The sequence below is a fragment of the Crinia signifera genome, chromosome 4 (assembly GCF_055691185.1).
Source record: "Crinia signifera chromosome 4, ASM5569118v1, whole genome shotgun sequence".
Taxonomy (NCBI): domain Eukaryota; kingdom Metazoa; phylum Chordata; class Amphibia; order Anura; family Myobatrachidae; genus Crinia; species Crinia signifera.
The window spans coordinates 312,179,577-312,202,710 of NC_139220.1; the positions used below are offsets into that span (position 1 = coordinate 312,179,577).

A 23,134-nucleotide genomic window follows, 5' to 3' on the forward strand; every position below is an offset into this window, starting at 1 on the left:
ATCCCCGCGCCACCTACCTATGCCCCAGCACAATTGCCCTAATGTATCCACTGACAGTATGTAATCAGGGGGTAAGCAGGAGGAATGTTACACTGGGGAATGCTGCTTACACACATACACGCCATGATGCTATAAATGGAATAAGTCAGGTACAAACTTCACTCTGTTTATGACAGTGACTCAAGCAGCAATAAGGAAGGAGCAGCTGGGGACAGAGACATCCCACCGATCCAATGCACATTCTTCCCATCTCCGGAGCTCTCTGCCCAGCCTGCCTGCTCTTCTCTTTACCTTCCACGTAATACGCGCTGCCCCCCAGAAATCATGTGTACCGGCACCTGCGCAACGTTCCTGGCTGTGTCCTTGTACCCGTTCTGTGGGCTCTGTATGATCTGCAATATTCTGCTCCTCTTCCCAGGCTGGAGCACTGATGCCGTGAGCCACTCATCCGAGAGGCTCACCCAGGAGGTCCTCTACTTCGGGGGTCTTCTTGGAAGCGGAGTTGTGGTAAGGCGGAAACATCCCTATCAGAAGAAAATTACATAAGAGGAAAGGGGGGGGGGTATGGGTAATTGTTTACTTGTAATTGTCTAAAGCCTATAGTAAAGGGACTGGGAGGTGATGGGTGCTTGGTAATGCCTGGTTTCTTCTAACACATTTACTTGTGAGCTGGACATTTCTGTTGACCTTTATGAATTGAGGGGCAGATTTATTAAGCTTGGAGAAGAGATAAACTGGAGATAAAGCGGAGAAAAGGTAAAAGGAGATAAAGCACCAGCCAATCAACTCCCAACTGTCTTTTTCAAACACAGCTGATTGGCTGTGCTTTATCTCCTTTTACCTTTTCTCCGCTTTATCTCCAGTTTATCTCTTCTCCAAGCTTAATAAATCTGCCCCTCAGTTATACCCCTTTTACACCAAAACGCGGGGTCGCACCCGGCTTTTTAAGACCCAGGTTCAAGCCGGTTGCGACCCGGCGTTTAGTGCAATTTACACCGGGCGGACAGCCCGGCCCGCACCCGCCCCCCCCCCTCCCGGTGCTTGGAGATGACAGGATGATGTCATCTCCAAGCGCCAATCACCGCCGCCGCCGGACCGGAACGCTGCTGGGGGCAGCCCAGCACTAAGGTAAGCTGCTAGGCTGCCCCCAGTCCCCACGCACACTTCCCCCGCCGTCGCACAGGAGGTGAATGGATGCCGCACACAGGCATCCGTTCACCTCCCTCCCCCGCCGCCGCTGCTGCTGTCTGCAGGGTATAGCAGACAGCAGCGCCGGCTGTCAGTGTCAGGCTGACAACCCGTCCAACCTGCGGACGCTGCGGTCCGCAGGTTGGACGTTCCCTATTCATGTAAATGGGAGCCGGGTCATCCGACCCGGCGTTCCCATTTACACCGCCCTCTACCCAGGTCCTAGCCGTGTTCTACCCAGGTCAGGACCTGGGTAGAAGTCCCGTGTAAAGGGACACGGCGTTAGGGATTTACACCGCCGAAGATCCGGGTCTGACCCGCCGCTGACCCGGATTTTGTGGCGGTGTAAAAGGGGTATTAGTAAAAACAGTAGCAGTGTCATAAGAACAGAGGGTGTAGCGAGGGCCGCCACTTCGGGGCTGAGAGGTGATGGGTATGTCTCAAAGCCTGGTTTGTGCTAACCCACTCACTTGTGAGTCGAAGGATTCAGTTGACTTTTATAAATTCAGGGGTGGATGTATGAAGCAGTGATAAGAGAGGAGAAGTGATAAAGTGCCTGGTACTTTATCACCGGCCAATCAGCTTCTGACTGTTAAGTTACAGGCTGGGTATAAAAAGGGACAACTTCTATCTTCTCCTCCCTTATCACCGCTTCATACATCTACCCCTCAGTTGAAAAAACTATTAACATTGTCATAGTTTACAGAGGGTGTATTGGGTGCAGCTGCTGCAGGGCCCAGTGGCGAGAGGGGCCTACCAATTCCCGGTAATGCCCACTGATATTATTGGTTAAGCTTTTATATGGTAATATGGCCTTTCACATCCCCATCTTTCCTACACTGGACCAATGGAACCCAGAATGACCCAACATCTCCACCTTTCCTACACTGGACCAATGGAACCCGGAATGACCCACAGTATGTCTGGCCGTAATCTATTATAAATAATTTAAAAGGAGGATTACTTTGCACCAGATTCAGCCTTCCTCATAGGATTCACCCCCAGCGCCACACACAGTGGGCAAGCTCCGTGGCGGGCAAACCCCATCTGTATGTGAGCATCTCCCAGTGGGACTGAATGTCTGACATGATCGGTGGATGGCGGGATGGTCCTGGTTACTGCTATGTCTTTCTGTAATTGTAGGTCCTGATTTCAGCACTTTTCATCCAGTACACCGGGAAGCGAAGGAGCTGCAACAACCGCTGCGGGGTGAGATAACGGCGTTGTTATTATTACTATATACATACTGATACCAGCAGAAGATAACACAGATAACACTGTTGTCCTGTTGGTTACTAGGTTGCACTGGAATCCTGGAACGAGGAAGTGGGCAGGGTGGAGGTTTGGGGGTAAATTTACTAAGAACGGAGTTCTATTGAAGATGGGGTGCTGACCACAGCAACCAATCAGATTCTACTTCTTGTTATTAATTTAGCACCTTCTAGAAGATAATAGATTGAATCTGATTGGTTCCTATGGGAAACATCCCACCTTCACTAGAACATCCTTTAGTGTGATCATGTGATTGGAGGTAAGGAGATGTCCCTGGGGTAGGGCGCAGGGCTTAGTGGTGGGGTTGCAGGTCCATGGTGAAGGGGAGATAGAGGGGGAGGAGATAGAGGGGTATAAGGGAGACATGGGAGGAGATAGAGGGGGAGGAGGGAGACGTGGGAGGAGATAGAGGGGGAGGAGGGAGACATGGGAGGAGATAGAGGGGGAGGAGGGAGACATGGGAGGAGATAGAGGGGGAGGAGGGAGACATGGGAGGAGATAGAGGGGGAGGAGGGATACTTGGGAGGAGATAGAGGGGGAGGAGGGAGACATGGGAGGAGATAGGGGAGGAGGGAGACATGGGAGGAGATAGAGGGGAGGAGGGAGACGTGGGAGGAGATAGAGGGGGAGGAGGGATATTTGGGAGGAGATAGAGGGGGAGGAGGGAGACTTGGTAGGAGATAGAGGAGGAGGGAGACATGGGAGGAGATAGAGGGGGAGGAGGGATACTTGGGAGGAGATAGAGGAGGAGGAGGGAGACATTGGAGGAGATAGAGGGGGAGGAGGGAGACGGGAGGAGATAGAGGGGGAGGAGGAAGTGCTGGTGAGAAGAAGTAGTAGAAGAGAGGACGATGTAACTGCTGATTGGGGGGGTTCAGGGCGGCAGGAGCAGGCACATGATTTTGATGGGGGGTCCAAATATAACAAGCTATAGTATGCCCCAAACAAAATGCAGGTTATGTAATACAGTATTTCAGGCATATGCCGCACAATGATCGCAGTAAGATGAAGATGTTGGAGCTGTTATGGGTGCAGGTCTACATAAATAATGGCCCCCATACACTAGTGCCACATCTCCGAGGGGAGTAGTCCCATGTGATTTCCCTTGAACCACCAGGCAGCTTCCTGGGCAGCAAGGCTGCATACGATACATCATATGTATCATACGATGTATCACATGCTATCCCAGCCAAGCCTGCTTCAGGGTGGCCAATTAACATATCTAGAGTGCAGCCCTTCCAATCTTCAGGCTCACGGGACTGCGCATCGGATTAGGTCAGACACGTGCGATTTTGACACTGGGGGTTATTCTGCTTGATTCGCAAGGCGGCGCATCTGTTCATCTGATTTCTCAGCCTGATCCATTGAAATCGGATGAAAAAGGACAAAATCGCCATTGGTCGAAATGACAGTACTAAGTGACATTTGTACAGGAAGGCTATAAAAAGGGCTGTGCATGAAAACATGCGAACAATATAAAGTGCAGCAAACTAGGTGACAGTTCTCTGCAATTTCCAAGCAAGGTGTGCCGCGAGTGTATACAATAGGTGTTAGAGTTGCCAGTGGACCGAAAGCTCAGCAGTTTGTTAGAAGTCATTGTCAGGTTTAGGGCCAGATGTACGGAGCTTAAAAAGTGAAAAAATGGAGAGTGATAAACCACCAACCAATCATCTCTTAACTGCCATGTTACAGGCAGTGTTTGAAAAATGACAGGTAGGAGCTGATTGGTTGGTGGTTTATCACTCTCCATTTTATCACTTTTCAATGCTTAGTGCATCTCGCCCTTAATGTTTTCCTCGTATTTAACTTAGGTGTAACTCAGCAATCAAAAGGTTTAAAAAGAACACTACAGATGTTAGAACGGCTCCCGCTGCCACTATTGTCATCCCGCGCCACCACATACGCCAAGAATGGGCCGCCTACCACCAGCGCCCACCAGCTAGTAACGACAGTGGCTCCATCTGTACATGGCCTACGAAGTCCACCTTAAAAATTGCTTCTATGCATGTGCGTTCACTAGTTGCAGGCAAGCCCCAAACCCTATCTCCATCTACACGGCCTTCAATAAATCTCCTAAAAAACCACAGTAGGATAATATCACTTTAGGGATCAATATAAAGTACTAAAAGCCCATCAAAATACCAGCTTAGTCCCCATCTGCTCCTATCTCCAATCTCTGCCAACACAGATGGGCAACATGCAATTTCTCCAAATGGATAATTTCAGGGCTGTCTTTTCGCATGGGCTTAGGGTCAGGGACAGTCATGCAGAGGTCAGGGACAGCCGGGCAAAGGTCAGGTGCAGCCGGGCAGAGGTCGGGGACAGTCGGGCAGAAGTCTGGGGCAGCCGGGCAGAGGTCAGGTGCAGCCGGGCAGAGGTCGGGGTCAGCCGGGCAGAGGTCAGGGACAGCCGGGCAGAGGTCAGGTGCAGCCGGGCAGAGGTCGGGGACAGCCGGGCAGAGGTCAGGTGCAGCCAGGCAGAGGTCGGGGACAGCCGGGCAGAGGTCAGGTGCAGCCGGGCAGAGGTCGGGGACAGCAGGGCAGAGGTCGGGGACAGCAGGGCAGAGGTCGGTGAAATACAGAAAGAAAGCAGGGACAGCCCACCATTGGTCGGGGACAGCCAGCCAGAGGTCGGAGATAGCCTGGCAAAGAGCAGTGGGTAGCCCGGCTGTATTTAAAGCAGGTCGGCGGCTATTTCAAATCTCGTGCAGGTTTGCTTAGAGGCCCATAATGCTGTTAAGATGGTCTGGGTAAGTTCCCTTCGAGCCAGCCAGTAGCTATTGGAGAATGATAGGAAGTGCCTCATCTGAAGACAGTACATTTAGTCTTGGGGAGCACCTCAACAAGACTGATCCTCTAAGAACTGATGGATCCCTGGCGATAGCACCAGTGGAGTGATTCCCGCACTTGCCAAAGATCGCCATGGACATTTGTGTTGTGTAGAGAAGATAAAATGGAGACAAATTCAGAAGATACACGAGAGGAGCATCTAGCAGTAGTGTCTTCCGACATTGAAGAGCAAGGGGATGAGAGGGAGTGTGGGAAAGTGCTGTTGCCTGAGGACACATTTGGTAAGGCATCTGTATGTGTTGTATTTTGTTTCAATGGCTATCTGCTGCTCTGGAGCTTTGTGGCAATTTATAATTATACAGTGATGTCGATAACGGTGAGGATGATTATGGTCATGATGGCAAGGATTGTTGTGATTATGAATATGCTAGTGTTGATGATGATGATGATGATGGTGGTATGATAATGCTGGTGGTGAGGATGGTGAGGAGGAGGATGGTGGTGGTGTTGATGATGATGAGGATGATTGTGATCATGATGGTGTAGATGGTTATAATGATGATGATGGCTGTGATGATGATGCTGGTGTTGGTTATGATGATGATGGTGGTGGTGGTGATCGTTATGATGATGAGGATGATTGTGTTCATGTGGGTGATGATAGCTATAATGATGATGATAATGATGGTTGTGATGATGATGCTGCTGTAACGATGATGATGGTGGGGTGATCTTTATGATGATGAGAATGATTGTGATCATGATGGTGTAGATGGTTATGATGATGTTGGTTGTGATGATGATGATTTTGGTGTTGATGATGATGGTGGTGATGATGATGATGATTAGGAGGAGGAGGGTTATGCTGATGATAAGAATGATGGTGTAGATGATATTGATAGGTTTGATGGTAATGAAGGTGTTCTTGGTATGATGATGAGGATGATTGTGATCATCGTGGTTATGATGATGATGAGGAGGAGGAGGATTATGCTGATAAGAATGATGGTGTAGATGATATTGATAGGTATAATGATGGTAATGCAGGTGTTCTTGGTATGATGATGAGGATGATGATGAAGATAATAGTGCTGAGGATGATGGTGATCATTATGGTGTAGAGCAGGGGTGTCCAACCTTTCACCTTCCCTGGGCCACATTAGAAGATGAAAAGTTGGTTTGGGCCGCACATAAAATAAAATAACAGTAACGATACCTGATCATCCCAAAAAACATAGAAAACATAGTTAACACATTAAACTAACTTGGAAATGAAGTTAGTGAGATGTTTGACATTGTTTCTCACATTCTGAATAAGCCGAAATTCACATTCTGACACAGAAAATAAGCCAAAATTCACATTCTGACACAGAAAATAAGCCAAAATTCACATTCTGACACAGAGAATAAGCCGAAATTCACATTCTGACACAGAGAATAAGTAAAAAATAACATTCCGCCATATAACACATATGCCCCCACAGTGCCAGATAACACATATGCCCCCACAGTGCCAGATAACACATATGCCCAACAGTGCCATATAACACATATGCCCCCACAATGCCAGATAACACATATGCCCCCACAGTGCCAGATAACACATATGCCCCCACAGTGCCATATAACACATATGCCTCCACAGTGCCAGATAACACATATGCCCCCACAGTGCCAGATAACACATATGCCCCCACAATGCCAGAAAACACATATGCCCCCACAGTGCCAGATAACACATATGCCCCCACAGTGCCAGATAACACATATGCCCCCACAGTGCCATATAACACATATGCCCCCACAGTGTCAGATAACACATATGCCCCCACAGTGCCAAATGACACATATGCCCCCACAGTGCCATATAACACATATGCCCCCACAGTGCCATACAGTATAACACATATGCCCCCACAGTGCCATATAACACATATGCCCCCACAGTGCCAAATGACACATATGCCCCCACAGTGCCATATAACACAAATGCCCCCACAGTGCCATATAACATATATGCCCCCACAGTGCCATATAACACAAATGCCCCCACAGTGCCAGATAACACATATGCCCCCACAGTGCCATATAACACATATGCCCCCACAGTGCCATATAACACATATGCCCCCACAGTGCCATATAACACATATGCCCCCATAGTGCCAAATGACACATATGCCCCCACAGTGCCATATAACACATATGCCCCCACAGTGCCAAATGACACATATGCCCCCACAGTGCCAGATAACACATATGCCCCCACAGTGCCATACAACACATATGCCCCCACAGTGCCAGATAACACATATGCCCCCACAGTGCCAGATAACACATATGCCCCCACAGTGCCAGATAACACATATGCCTCCACAGTGCCAGATAACACATATGCCCCCACAGTGCCAGATAACACATATGCCTCCACAGTGCCAGATAACACATATGCCCCCACAGTGCCAGATAACACATATGCCCCCACAGTGCCAGATAACACATATGCCCCCACAGTGCCATATGACACATATGCCCCCACAGTGCTATATAACACATATGCCCCCACAGTGCCAGATAACACATATGCCCCCACAGTGCCATATAACACATATGCCCCCACAGTGCCATATAACACATATGCCCCCACAGTGCCAGATAACACATATGCCCCCACAGTGCCAAATGACACATATGCCCCCACAGTGCCATATGACACATATGCCCCCACAGTGCCAGATAACACATATGCCCCCACAGTGCCATATAACACATATGCCTCCACAGTGCCAGATAACACATATGCCCCCACAGTGCCAGATAACACATATGCCTCCACAGAGCCAGATAACACATATGCCCCCACAGTGCCAGATAACACATATGCCCCCACAGTGCCATATAACACATATGCCCCCACAGTGCTATATGACACATATGCCCCCACAGTGCCATATGACACATATGCCCCCACAGTGCCAGATAACACATATGCCCCCACAGTGCCATATAACACATATGCCCCCACAGTGCCATATGACACATATGCCCCCACAGTGCTATATAACACATATGCCCCCACAGTGCCAGATAACACATATGCCCCCACAGTGCTATATAACACATATGCCCCCACAGTGCCAGATGACACATATGCCCCCACAATGCCATATAACACATATGCCTCCACAGTGCCAGATAACACATATGCCCCCAAAGTGCCAGATAACACATATGCCCCCACAGTGCCAGATAACACATATGCCCCCACAGTGCCAGATAACACATATGCCCCCACAGTGCCAGATAACACATATGCCCTCACAGTGCCAGATAACACATATGCCCCCACAGTGCCAGATAACACATATGCCCCCACAGTGCCATATAACACATATGCCCCCACAGTGCCAGATAACACATATGCCCCCACAGTGCCATATAACACATATGCCTCCACAGTGCCAGATAACACATATGCCCCCACAGTGCCAGATAACACATATGCCCCCACAGTGCCAGATAACACATATGCCCCCACAGTGCCATATGACACATATGCCCCCACAGTGCCATATAACACATATGCCCCCACAGTGCCATATAACACATATGCCCCCACAGTGCCATATAACACATATGCCCCCACAGTGCCAGATAACACATATGCCCCCACAGTGCCAAATGACACATATGCCCCCACAGTGCCAGATAACACATATGCCCCCACAGTGCCAGATAACACATATGCCCCCACAGTGCCATATAACACATATGCCCCCACAGTGCCAAATGACACATATGCCCCCACAGTGCCAGATACACATATGCCCCCACAGTGCCAGATACACATATGCCCCCACAGTGCCAGATAACACATATGCCCCCACAGTGCCAAATGACACATATGCCCCCACAGTGCCAGATAACACATATGCCCCCACAGTGCCAGATAACACATATGCCCCCACAGTGCCAGATAACACATATGCCCCCACAGTGCCATATGACACATATGCCCCCACAGTGCCATATAACACATATGCCCCCACAGTGCTATATGACACATATGCCCCCACAGTGCCATATGACACATATGCCCCCACAGTGCCAGATAACACATATGCCCCCACAGTGCCATATAACACATATGCCCCCACAGTGCCATATGACACATATGCCCCCACAGTGCTATATAACACATATGCCCCCACAGTGCCAGATAACACATATGCCCCCACAGTGCCAGATAACACATATGCCCCCACAGTGCTATATAACACATATGCCCCCACAGTGCCAGATGACACATATGCCCCCACAATGCCATATAACACATATGCCTCCACAGTGCCAGATAACACATATGCCCCCAAAGTGCCAGATAACACATATGCCCCCACAGTGCCAGATAACACATATGCCCCCACAGTGCCAGATAACACATATGCCCCCACAGTGCCAGATAACACATATGCCCTCACAGTGCCAGATAACACATATGCCCCCACAGTGCCAGATAACACATATGCCCCCACAGTGCCATATAACACATATGCCCCCACAGTGCCAGATAACACATATGCCCCCACAGTGCCATATAACACATATGCCTCCACAGTGCCAGATAACACATATGCCCCCACAGTGCCAGATAACACATATGCCCCCACAGTGCCAGATAACACATATGCCCCCACAGTGCCATATGACACATATGCCCCCACAGTGCCATATAACACATATGCCCCCACAGTGCCATATAACACATATGCCCCCACAGTGCCATATAACACATATGCCCCCACAGTGCCAGATAACACATATGCCCCCACAGTGCCAAATGACACATATGCCCCCACAGTGCCAGATAACACATATGCCCCCACAGTGCCAGATAACACATATGCCCCCACAGTGCCATATAACACATATGCCCCCACAGTGCCAAATGACACATATGCCCCCACAGTGCCAGATACACATATGCCCCCACAGTGCCAGATAACACATATGCCCCCACAGTGCCAAATAACACATATGCCCCCACAGTGCCAGATAACACATATGCCCCCACAGTGCCAGATAACACATATGCCCCCACAGTGCCAGATAACACATATGCCCCCACAGTGCCATATGACACATATGCCCCCACAGTGCCATATAACACATATGCCCCCACAGTGCCATATAACACATATGCCTCCACAGTGCCATATAACACATATGCCCCCACAGTGCCAGATAACACATATGCCCCCACAGTGCCACATAACACAAATGCCCCCACAGTGCCATATGACACATATGCCCCCACAGTGCCAGATAACACATATGCCCCCACAGTGCCAGATAACACATATGCCCCCACAGTGCCATATAACACATATGCCCCCACAGTGCCAAATGACACATATGCCCCCACAGTGCCAGATACACATATGCCCCCACAGTGCCAGATAACACATATGCCCCCACAGTGCCAAATGACACATATGCCCCCACAGTGCCAGATAACACATATGCCCCCACAGTGCCAGATAACACATATGCCCCCACAGTGCCAGATAACACATATGCCCCCACAGTGCCATATGACACATATGCCCCCACAGTGCCATATAACACATATGCCCCCACAGTGCCATATAACACATATGCCCCCACAGTGCCAGATAACACATATGCCCCCACAGTGCCAGATAACACATATGCCCCCACAGTGCCAAATGACACATATGCCCCCACAGTGCCAGATGACACATATGCCCCCACAATGCCATATAACACATATGCCCCCACAGTGCCATATAACACATATGCCCCCACAGTGCCAGATAACACATATGCCCCCACAGTGCCAGATAACACATATGCCCCCACAGTGCTATATGACACATATGCCCCCACAGTGCCATATGACACATATGCCCCCACAGTGCCAGATAACACATATGCCCCCACAGTGCCAGATAACACATATGCCCCCACAGTGCTATATGACACATATGCCCCCACAGTGCCAGATAACACATATGCCCCCACAGTGCCAGATAACACATATGCCCCCACAGTGCCATATAACACATATGCCTCCACAGTGCCAGATAACACATATGCCCCCACAGTGCCAGATAACACATATGCCTCCACAGTGCCAGATAACACATATGCCCCCACAGTGCCAGATAACACATATGCCCCCACAGTGCCATATAACACATATGCCCCCACAGTGCTATATGACACATATGCCCCCACAGTGCCATATGACACATATGCCCCCACAGTGCCAGATAACACATATGCCCCCACAGTGCCATATAACACATATGCCCCCACAGTGCCATATGACACATATGCCCCCACAGTGCTATATGACACATATGCCCCCACAGTGCCAGATAACACATATGCCCCCACAGTGCTATATAACACATATGCCCCCACAGTGCCAGATGACACATATGCCCCCACAATGCCATATAACACATATGCCTCCACAGTGCCAGATAACACATATGCCCCCAAAGTGCCAGATAACACATATGCCCCCACAGTGCCAGATAACACATATGCCCCCACAGTGCCAGATAACACATATGCCCCCACAGTGCCAGATAACACATATGCCCTCACAGTGCCAGATAACACATATGCCCCCACAGTGCCAGATAACACATATGCCCCCACAGTGCCATATAACACATATGCCCCCACAGTGCCAGATAACACATATGCCCCCACAGTGCCATATAACACATATGCCTCCACAGTGCCAGATAACACATATGCCCCCACAGTGCCAGATAACACATATGCCCCCACAGTGCCAGATAACACATATGCCCCCACAGTGCCATATGACACATATGCCCCCACAGTGCCATATAACACATATGCCCCCACAGTGCCATATAACACATATGCCCCCACAGTGCCATATAACACATATGCCCCCACAGTGCCAGATAACACATATGCCCCCACAGTGCCAAATGACACATATGCCCCCACAGTGCCAGATAACACATATGCCCCCACAGTGCCAGATAACACATATGCCCCCACAGTGCCATATAACACATATGCCCCCACAGTGCCAAATGACACATATGCCCCCACAGTGCCAGATACACATATGCCCCCACAGTGCAAGATAACACATATGCCCCCACAGTGCCAAATGACACATATGCCCCCACAGTGCCAGATAACACATATGCCCCCACAGTGCCAGATAACACATATGCCCCCACAGTGCCAGATAACACATATGCCCCCACAGTGCCATATGACACATATGCCCCCACAGTGCCATATAACACATATGCCCCCACAGTGCCATATAACACATATGCCTCCACAGTGCCATATAACACATATGCCCCCACAGTGCCAGATAACACATATGCCCCCACAGTGCCAGATAACACATATGCCCCCACAGTGCCAGATAACACATATGCCCCCACAGTGCCATATGACACATATGCCCCCACAGTGCCAGATAACACATATGCCCCCACAGTGCCATATAACACATATGCCTCCACAGTGCCAGATAACACATATGCCCCCACAGTACCAGATAACACATATGCCCCCACAATGCCATATAACACATATGCCCCCACAGTGCTATATGACACATATGCCCCCACAGTGCCATATGACACATATGCCCCCACAGTGCCAGATAACACATATGCCCCCACAGTGCCATATGACACATATGCCCCCACAGTGCTATATAACACATATGCCCTACAGTGCCAGATGACACATATGCCCCCACAATGCCATATAACACATATGCCTCCACAGTGCCAGATAACACATATGCCCCCACAGTGCCAGATAACACATATGCCCCCACAGTGCCAGATAACACATATGCCCCCACAGTGCCAGATAACACATATGCCCCCACAGTGCCAGATAACACATATGCCCCCACAGTGCCATATAACACATATGCCCCCACAGTGCCAGATAACACATATGCCCCCACAGTGCCAAATGACACATATGCCCCCAAAGTGCCAGATAACACATATGCCCCCACAGTGCCAGATAACACATATGCCCCCACAGTGCCATATAACACATATGCCCCCACAGTGCCAGATAACACATATGCCCCCACAGTGCCATATGACACATATGCCCCCACAGTGCCAGATAACACATATGCCCCCACAGTGCCAGATAACACATATGCCCCCACAGTGCCATATGACACATATGCCCTCACAGTGCTATATAACACATATGCCCCCACAGTGCCAGATAACACATATGCCCCCACAGTGCCAGATAACACATATGCCCCCACAGTGCCAGATAACACATATGCCCCCACAGTGCCATATAACACATATGCCCCCACAGTGCCATATAACACATATGCCCCCACAGTGCCAAATGACACATATGCCCCCACAGTGCCAGATACACATATGCCCCCACAGTGCCAGATAACACATATGCCCCCACAGTGCCAAATGACACATATGCCCCCACAGTGCCAGATAACACATATGCCCCCACAGTGCCAGATAACACATATGCCCCCACAGTGCCACATAACACAAATGCCCCCACAGTGCCATATGACACATATGCCCCCACAGTGCCATATAACACATATGCCCCCACAGTGCCATATAACACATATGCCTGCCCCCACAGTGCCAGATAACACATATGCCCCCACAGTTCCTCTTCTTCACCCCCCCAAACCACGCCACCCCACCCGACCTGTATTAAGTCTTACTATTTTTGCTGCGCCGTCCGCCCCTCCACCTTCAGCACTTCAGCAGGACTCAGCGCCGTCTTTATGCCGCCAGATATGCTTTGCTTTTCTTCCCTCCCTATGGCCGCCGACTGCACGTAGAGTGCCAGCCTCCACCGACTCCTTTTGGCGCCTGACCTCGTGTAAGCGCTGTGCGTCAGTGCGCGGGTGTGTGGTGACGTCACCCGTGCACCCGAGCACCTCCGCAAAGGACTGCTGGGACCGGGCTTCAGAAGAAACATCATGCCCCACAACAGCCATTGAAGCCTGTTCCCAGCAGATTTTCTTTTCTCTTTTCAGATTTTCTCAGGCCGCGAGTTTGACATTTCTACTTACGAATTTCACTGGGCCGCATTACTAGCCGACCTGGGCCGCATGTGGCCCGCGGGCCGCGGGTTGGACAAGCCTGGTGTAGAGGGTTATGATGATGGTTATGATAATGATGATGATGGTGTACATGGTGATGAGGATGGTTGTGACAATGATAGTGATGATAATGTTGATGGTTATGATGAGCATTATGGTGGTGATGATGGTGATGATTATTATGATGATAATGATGATTTTGATGGTATGATGATGGTGATGATGAGGTTTATGATGGTGTAGATGGTGATGATAATAGTTATGATGATGATGATGATGATGATGATGATGATGATGAGGGTATGATAATGGTGATGATGGAGGTGATGATGATGAGGATGATTGTGATCATCATTTTTATGATGATGAGTAGGAGAAGAATTTTGCTGATGATGAGAATGATGGTGTAGATGATATTGATAGGTATAATGAATGTAATGAAGGTGTTCATGGTATGATGATGAGGATGATGATGAAGGTAATAGTGGTGATGATGATGGTGATCATTATGGTGTAGACAGTTATGATGATGATGATGATGGTAATAATAGGATGGTGGTGGTGTTAATGAGGATAATGTTGTTGATGATGATGATGATGATGATGTAGATGGTCATGATGGTTGTGTTGATAATGGGGATACTGATGGTGATGAAGGTATGATGAGGAGGAGGATGATGACATTGATGATGTTGAGGATCATAATGGGAACAGATGACTGTGATGAAGATTTGGATGGTGATGGTGAAGGAGATGATGATGATAATGATGGCAATGATGATGATAACGGGACACATACGAGAATGGGATTTTGATTTCCAGTTTGTTGCTCTGTAAATGCCATTTGAATGGTGGAGAGAAAATGTCTGGGGGCTGTTCACTTGTAGTAGGTGAACAGAGAACATTCTCATATGCCAGAGTATGGGGATCACCAGCGTTGGTGGGCATCAAGCCTCAGCAGGGCAGCCGAAAGGTATGCCGGGCCCCGGTAAAATGTCACGATTAGGCCACACGCCCAAAATGTTTGGAGGGGGTGAAAAACACCCTTATTTTGTGTCCCCCCCCCCCCCTGTGCTGTGCTGACAGCAGGCTCAGCATGAGCTCGCACGCTGTCAGTGAAACGCTCATGCTGAGCCTGCTGTCAGCACACCACATGCTGTGGAGGTGTGTGCTGCTGCTGCCCGGGGGGGGGGGGGGGGTGTCGGACCAGGGCCCCCGCCAGGCTCCTTTAGCAAGCCCAGGCCTGGGTAATTAGTACCCAGCTCCCCCCCTCTCGGCAGCCCTGGTCCTCAGCCCGGACTTTCAGCAGAACAAGAGCATGTAAACAGACTAATGTCATACAGACACTGGCAAAAACAGAATTATATTAAGATAAAAAACATATAAATCCAAATTTGTTCTAATTGGACCTCGATGTGCTATTTCTACCACACGTACTTCCAGAAGAACCCACAATTGCAGACATCCGAGCATGTATAAATGGATTGCATCCCAGCAGCCTCCTTTGCATCTTATCATTGACATTTTATGTATCTACAGTATCGTAGTCTTGTTTTTCTATGATGCATTTTGTGGTGGGTAGAGAAATACGTAAATTGCATAAAACATACAAAAAAAATTAAGTAATGCTCTTATTTTTCCCCAGATGTTAGTCTCTCTCATCCTGGCTGCAGTGGCTTGGTGCGGGGCCGTCTACGGATTTGTAACCTCATTGTTGGGTCTACTCAACGGCCCCATGTGTTATTTCCAGTTCGTCAATGCAGATCCACGCTGGACGACCCCTTTCAAACTGGAGAGAGAGTATACAAGGTGAGACTATGGTCCAATGTGCTAAAGAAAATATAGCCCAACCCTCAATCTAAAATCATGGACTTGTTTGCATGTAATCCAATACCTGAGTCTGGTTTTCAAAAACCCAAGTTCCAAAACTGACAACAACCGGAGCCGGGACTTACAGTAGTTCCATTTCATAACCAAAGTGATTACGTACTGGGACTCATTTCGGCTGGGAACCCCCCAAGTTTGGGTGTGTTTGTATTTAAGGAAGAATGAACCACCCATCTCTAGATAGAACAGTAATAGTTAATATTATAGGTCATGGGTCTAATTCCAACCATGGCCACAATTCTGTGGAGTCTGTATATTCTCCCCATGCTTGAATGGGTTTCCTCTGGGTTCTCTGGGTTCCTCCCACAATTCAAAAAAAAAAATACTGGTAGGTTAATTGGCTCCCAATAAAAATGAATCCTGGTGTGTGCATGTACATGTGTTTAGGGCGGACTAGATGGGTCAAACGGTCTTACAAGCCAGCTCTGCGTCACTGTTGAACCCTCTGTAGGGCGTCTTTTGTGTCCACTGCACATGGTTTGGTTCTAAGCATACGTAAGTACACAAGTGTGTCAAATATTTGCATTCACAACTACTACTGAGGAGGGTCTGCAATTGTCCATTCTCCATGCTGGTCGGTGATGGTAATAATGGGGGTTATTTTAGAGTCGCAAAATCTGTGACAACCACCAATCGCTCCTGGAAAACTGCTCCTGTATATCAGAAATGATCACCCTGTTGTATCCCACTATAGCAGTATGTGGTTGTACAATTTTATACCTCATGTCTCCTCCTCTCCTCGCAGCCCGGACAGAGGCTACCTTTTCACCAAAGAGTCCTGGACACGCTGCCTGTCACCAAAGGGCGTGGTTGAGTTCAACATCATCTTCTTCTCCACCATTATGGCGGCAAGCATTATCCAAGTGGTCCTGTGCCTTATCCTGGTGATCAACGGTCTGTTCGGCTCCCTGTGCGGCACCTGCCAGAAGAAAGTGTGAATGTGAGTCTATGCCTTGTAATACAAGAGTGTCATGGACGTGTAGCTAGTGTTCATGCATATGGAGAAGGGTAGTCTGGTATACAGTGCACTTCTTTCACCTAGCATCACGGCATGGGTGGATGCAAGAGGGTAATGGCCTGGTTTGGGAGATCAGAGCATTCCCATCACCACCACCCCTGCTGTTATGGAGGGAGGGAGGGGGGTGTAATCCCGAATCAAATGGCATTACTGTGTCTGTATTTAATTTAAGGTTCTTTATTTAGCTGATTAAGAGGGGGCGGGACCAGGATTGTGGGGGTGGGGCCTACAGTTTCCATTGAATAACAGGTATATTGACGCTGCAGCCATATTTTTGGTTATCATTAAAGCTGACACATCTATAGCGTAGTTGTCTGGGCCCTATTTTATAGCATGAGTGGGGTACACTGGGAATGTTAGGGCGATAATAAACACTACAAAGTTTGTTATACCTACGGGAAATGAAATACATTCCATACGTAATATTATATATGGCCAGTACTTACGTTAAATACATATTTGCTAATGCTGATACAATCTTATTTCCTTTTTTTACCCAAAAAAGGTCCCAGAAATGTAAACGCAGCGCCTGCCCGCTGTCTTCACCCTGCCGATGCCCTCTCTCCCTGTGGAAGGGGAACTATTTATATTATCTACTGTTTGTTGCTGTGGAGACATGGGAACAAGATGAACAAGGCATTTCATGAACAAACCCTGGCGGGGGATCTCCATTGTGTGTGTGTGTGTGTGTGTGTGTGTGTGTGTGTGTCTGGACTTTCATGTGGACTTTGTGAATAAAACCACAATAACAGCAAAGGTCGCGGTTTATTCTCAAATTGATAAAAGTTTATATTTGCCAGACTGTGTGTGGCTGGGCCAGATAATAGACTGGTACAGCCCGTGTTACACTGGTGGGTGGTGTAGGGACCCTGCATATTAACCCTTTCAGGTCCAACGTCTAGTCCAATGGTGAGCCAGTTTCAAATAAGAACATTAACATCGTTCATCATACAATTTTGTTTTAATTTTGAATAATAAAAATAAAAAAAATGACATTTAATTTAAACATTTAAAACCAGACTGTATGATTTGCAAAATATAAAATTGAGCACACCCCGGGGTGGCTCACAGGCGTTCATCCTGGGTGGCACAGATTCACCTTGGCAATGGTCCACTGGTGGTATACCAGCCATTTCGGAAAAGGGTGTAGAGGACAGCACCCTTTCAAATAAAGTTGCTTAAAAAAAAAAGAGCAGATTGTGAAGCGACAGTTGCAGCAGTTGGGAGTTTAGAGCTGAGGATGTAACTGGGCGGACATGGGCAGCTGTTGGAGTAATGGGCCCCATATAGCAGCAATCACAATTTATGGATTTCCAGATCCAGGGATTTTTTTGGCCAGATAAATGGATTTTACAATCTATCTGACTTTGCCCACACATTACAGATTTATTTCAGTGATCGGCAGATTTTTCCATCTAAAGATTGCATCTTCATATCTGGAAATTGCCCAATCGATTGCTGTACATAATGTAAATAGATGAAGAATACGAATTGGGAATGCCCACACATATAACAAAGATCTGCAGATAATACCAGATTATTAAACATGTTTAAAAACCTGATTAAGCAATCGATTGGCGATTTTGATTGGGATTGCCAAAAGAGGGAGCCCACACATCTAAAATTAATTGTGGCAATCATCTCCATATCTGAAAATTGTCGCAATTATTTGCTAATGTATGGGGCCCTTTAAGTAGATGGGGGGAATTATATATATATTGTTTGGGTGCTTAATCAGGATGCACTGGGGTGATAAAATAATGAGGCCATGTCCCTTTTTGTCAGCACACTCACGCACCCTGTGTAGGTGGATCCTTCCTGCTGTGTCATATAAAATACATATGGCAGTAATGCAAATTGTCTTCATACTGCACCTATATATATACTGTATATAAACACACACTAGTGTTTTGGGTAGCTACAATTCTCAGCTTTGCTGTGTTTATATCTTCTCTCTGGCCTCTCTTTCACATCTCTCTTCCCCATTTTACTCCCATTTCTCTCCTCTCTGCCTCCTCCTCTTCTTTCTGTCTTTCTCCCATATCGATCTCTGCCTCCCTCCCCTTCACATCCCTGCAACTCCTCCTCACATCTCTCCCCCTGCCACTCCTCCTCACATCTCTCTCCCCCTGCCACTTCTCCTCACATCTCTCTCCCCCTGCCACTCCTCCTCACATCTCTCTCCCCCTGCCACTCTTCTTCACATCCCTCTCCCACTGCCACTCCTCCTCACACATCCCTCTCCCCCTGCCACTCCTCCTCACACATCCCTCTCCCCCTGCCACTCCTCCTCACATCTCTCTCCCCCTGACACTCCTCCTCACATCTCTCCCCCCTCTGCCACTCCACCTCACATCCCTCTCCCACTCCACCTCATCTCTCTCCCCCTGCCACTCCCCCTCACATCTCTCTCCCCCTGCCACTCCCCCTCACATCTCTCTCCCCCTGCCACTCATCCTCACATCTCTCTCCCCCTGCCACTCATCCTCACATCTCTCTCCCCCTGCCACTCCTCCTCACATCCCTCTCCCACTGCCACTCCTCCTCACACATCCCTCTCCCCCTGCCACTCCTCCTCATACATCCCTCTCCCCTTGCCACTCCTCCTCACATCTCTCTCCCCCTGACACTCCTCCTCACATCTCTCTCCCCGACACTCCTCCTCACATCTCTCTCCCCTTGACACTCCACCTCACATCCCTCTCCCACTCCACCTCACATCTCTCTCCCCATGCCACTCCCCCTCACATCTCTCTCCCCCTGCCACTCCTCCTCACATCTCTCCCCCCCTGCCATTCCTCCTCACATCTCTCCCCCCCTGCCACTCCTTCTCACATCCCTCTCCCCCTGCCACTCCTCCTCACATCCCTCTCCCCCTGCCACTCCTCCTCACATCCCTCTCCCCCTGCCACTCCTCCTCACATCCCTCTCCCCCTGCCACTCCTCCTCACACATCCCTCTCCCCCTGCCACTCCTCCTCACATCTCTCTCCCCCTGACACTCTTCCTCACATCTCTCTCCCCCTGCCACTCCACCTCACATCCCTCTCCCACTCCACCTCATCTCTCTCCCCCTGCCACTCCCCCTCACATCTCTCTCCCCCTGCCACTCCCCCTCACATCTCTCTCCCCCTGCCACTCATCCTCACATCTCTCTCCCCTGCCACTCCTCCTCACACATCCCTCTCCCCCTGCCACTCCTCCTCACATCTCTCTCCCCCTGACACTCTTCCTCACATCTCTCTCCCCCTGCCACTCCACCTCACATCCCTCTCCCACTCCACCTCATCTCTCTCCCCCTGCCACTCCCCCTCACATCTCTCTCCCCCTGCCACTCCCCCTCACATCTCTCTCCCCCTGCCACTCATCCTCACATCTCTCTCCCCTGCCACTCCTCCTCACACATCCCTCTCCCACTCCACCTCATCTCTCTCCCCCTGCCACTCCCCCTCACATCTCTCTCCCCCTGCCACTCCCCCTCACATCTCTCTCCCCCTGCCACTCATCCTCACATCTCTCTCCCCTGCCACTCCTCCTCACACATCCCTCTCCCCCTGCCACTCCTCCTCACATCCCTCTCCCCCTGCCACTCCTCCTCACATCCCTCTCCCCCTGCCACTCTTCCTCACAACCCTCTCCCCCTGCCACTCCTCCTCACATCCCTCTCCCCCTAGGTGGGCACATGGGGGGGGGGGGGGATTGAGGCTGATGTCACAGGATGTGAGCTACCCACCCCGTTCTCGGCCTGGACGGCGCAAATATAAGGTCAGTCAAGACTAACATATTTGCGAGCAGGGGTAAATATCATTCGATGGTTGGCGACCATCATTTGATTTTGGCCGCGTCCGCACACTTTCGAATGGATGTTTATGCAAAAAATCCATTTGCAAAGTGGCGGGGATGTTCAGATGGTGGCGGGGGATGGGTTTTCGCATGCCCGGCGGGCAGAGTTAGTTGGCTCACTAACCATCTAATTTACACTGCTTAGTAAGTCAACCAGAATCAGGCCAGATGTATCAGTCACAGTCAGCCAATCAGCTCCTAACTCCCATATCACAGGCTGGGGTTGAAAAAATGACAGTTAGGGGCTGATAGGCTGGTTGTTTATCACTCTCCACTTTATAACTTGTTGAAGCTTGATACATCTGGGCCTCAGGCTCTAAGGTCGGAATGTACTAACCACTCTAATATATGCAATGAGCAATGCAAAAGGGCAGCCCCCCTGAGGAGAGCTGCCCTTTGTGATGGCCGCTGGTCCCTGGACTTCCATGCCTGTGACCCGGGAGTCCCTGTGCACATGCGCAGCTGCTGAGCATGCTGGGAGGGATCCATGTCAGATCCCTCACACAGCACTGCAGAGAGTAGCCCATAGGCTTCTGTGGGGGTAATGTCATCTATAGCTCTACACTACAGCCCTAGCGGAGGAGCTAGAGTACATCCAAAAGGCAGTAAAAGCCCCCTGCCACTCATCCTCACATCTCTCTCCCCCTGCCACTCATCCTCACATCTCTCTCCCCCTGCCACTCATCCTCACATCTCTCTCCCCCTGCCACTCCTCCTCACACATCCCTCTCCCCCTGCCACTCCTCCTCATACATCCCTCTCCCCTTGCCACTCCTCCTCACATCTCTCTCCCCCTGACACTCCTCCTCACATCTCTCTCCCCGACACTCCTCCTCACATCTCTCTCCCCTTGACACTCCACCTCACATCCCTCTCCCACTCCACCTCACATCTCTCTCCCCCTGCCACTCCCCCTCACATCTCTCTCCCCCTGCCACTCCTCCTCACATCTCTCCCCCCCCTGCCATTCCTCCTCACATCTCTCTCCCCCTGCCACTCCTCCTCACATCCCTCTCCCCCTGCCACTCCTCCTCACATCCCTCTCCCCCTGCCACTCCTCCTCACATCCCTCTCCCCCTGCCACTCCACCTCACATCCCTCTCCCCCTGCCACTCCTCCTCACATCCCTCTCCCCCTGCCACTCCTCCTCACATCCCTCTCCCCCTGCCACTCCTCCTCACATCCCTCTCCCCCTGCCACTCCACCTCACATCCCTCTCCCCCTGCCACTCCTCCTCACATCCCTCTCCCCCTGCCACTCCTCCTCACATCCCTCTCCCCCTGCCACTCCTCCTCACATCCCTCTCCCCCTGCCACTCCTCCTCACACATCCCTCTCCCCCTGCCACTCCTCCTCACATCCCTCTCCCCCTGCCACTCCTCCTCACATCCCTCTCCCCCTGCCACTCCTCCTCACATCCCTCTCCCCCTGCCACTCCTCCTCACATCCCTCTCCCCCTGCCACTCCTCCTCACATCCCTCTCCCCCTGCCACTCCTCCTCACACATCTCTCTCCCCCTGACACTCCTCCTCACATCCCTCTCCCCCTGCCACTCCTCCTCACATCCCTCTCCCCCTGCCACTCCTCCTCACATCCCTCTCCCCCTGCCACTCCTCCTCACATCCCTCTCCCCCTGCCACTCCTCCTCACATCTCTCTCCCCCTGACACTCCTCCTCACATCTCTCTCCCCGACACTCCTCCTCACATCTCTCTCCCCTTGACACTCCACCTCACATCCCTCTCCCACTCCACCTCACATCTCTCTCCCCCTGCCACTCCCCCTCACATCTCTCTCCCCCTGCCACTCCTCCTCACATCTCTCCCCCCCCTGCCATTCCTCCTCACATCTCTCTCCCCCTGCCACTCCTCCTCACATCCCTCTCCCCCTGCCACTCCTCCTCACATCCCTCTCCCCCTGCCACTCCTCCTCACATCCCTCTCCCCCTGCCACTCCACCTCACATCCCTCTCCCCCT

General features: G+C 50.1%; 1 protein-coding gene across 1 annotated transcript; it reads left to right on the plus strand.

Moving 5' to 3' along the window:
• The first annotated feature begins 324 nt into the window (after window positions 1-324).
• On the plus strand, window positions 325-18,227 carry LOC146072839 (transmembrane 4 L6 family member 4-like). Its single transcript, XM_083180025.1, has 5 exons — window positions 325-507; window positions 2,332-2,397; window positions 16,058-16,221; window positions 17,045-17,239; window positions 17,823-18,227. Exons 1-4 carry the CDS (start codon window positions 325-327, stop codon window positions 17,235-17,237), a joined length of 606 nt encoding a protein of 201 aa, XP_083036151.1. The 3' UTR covers window positions 17,238-17,239; window positions 17,823-18,227.
• Window positions 18,228-23,134: the final 4,907 nt, after the last annotated feature.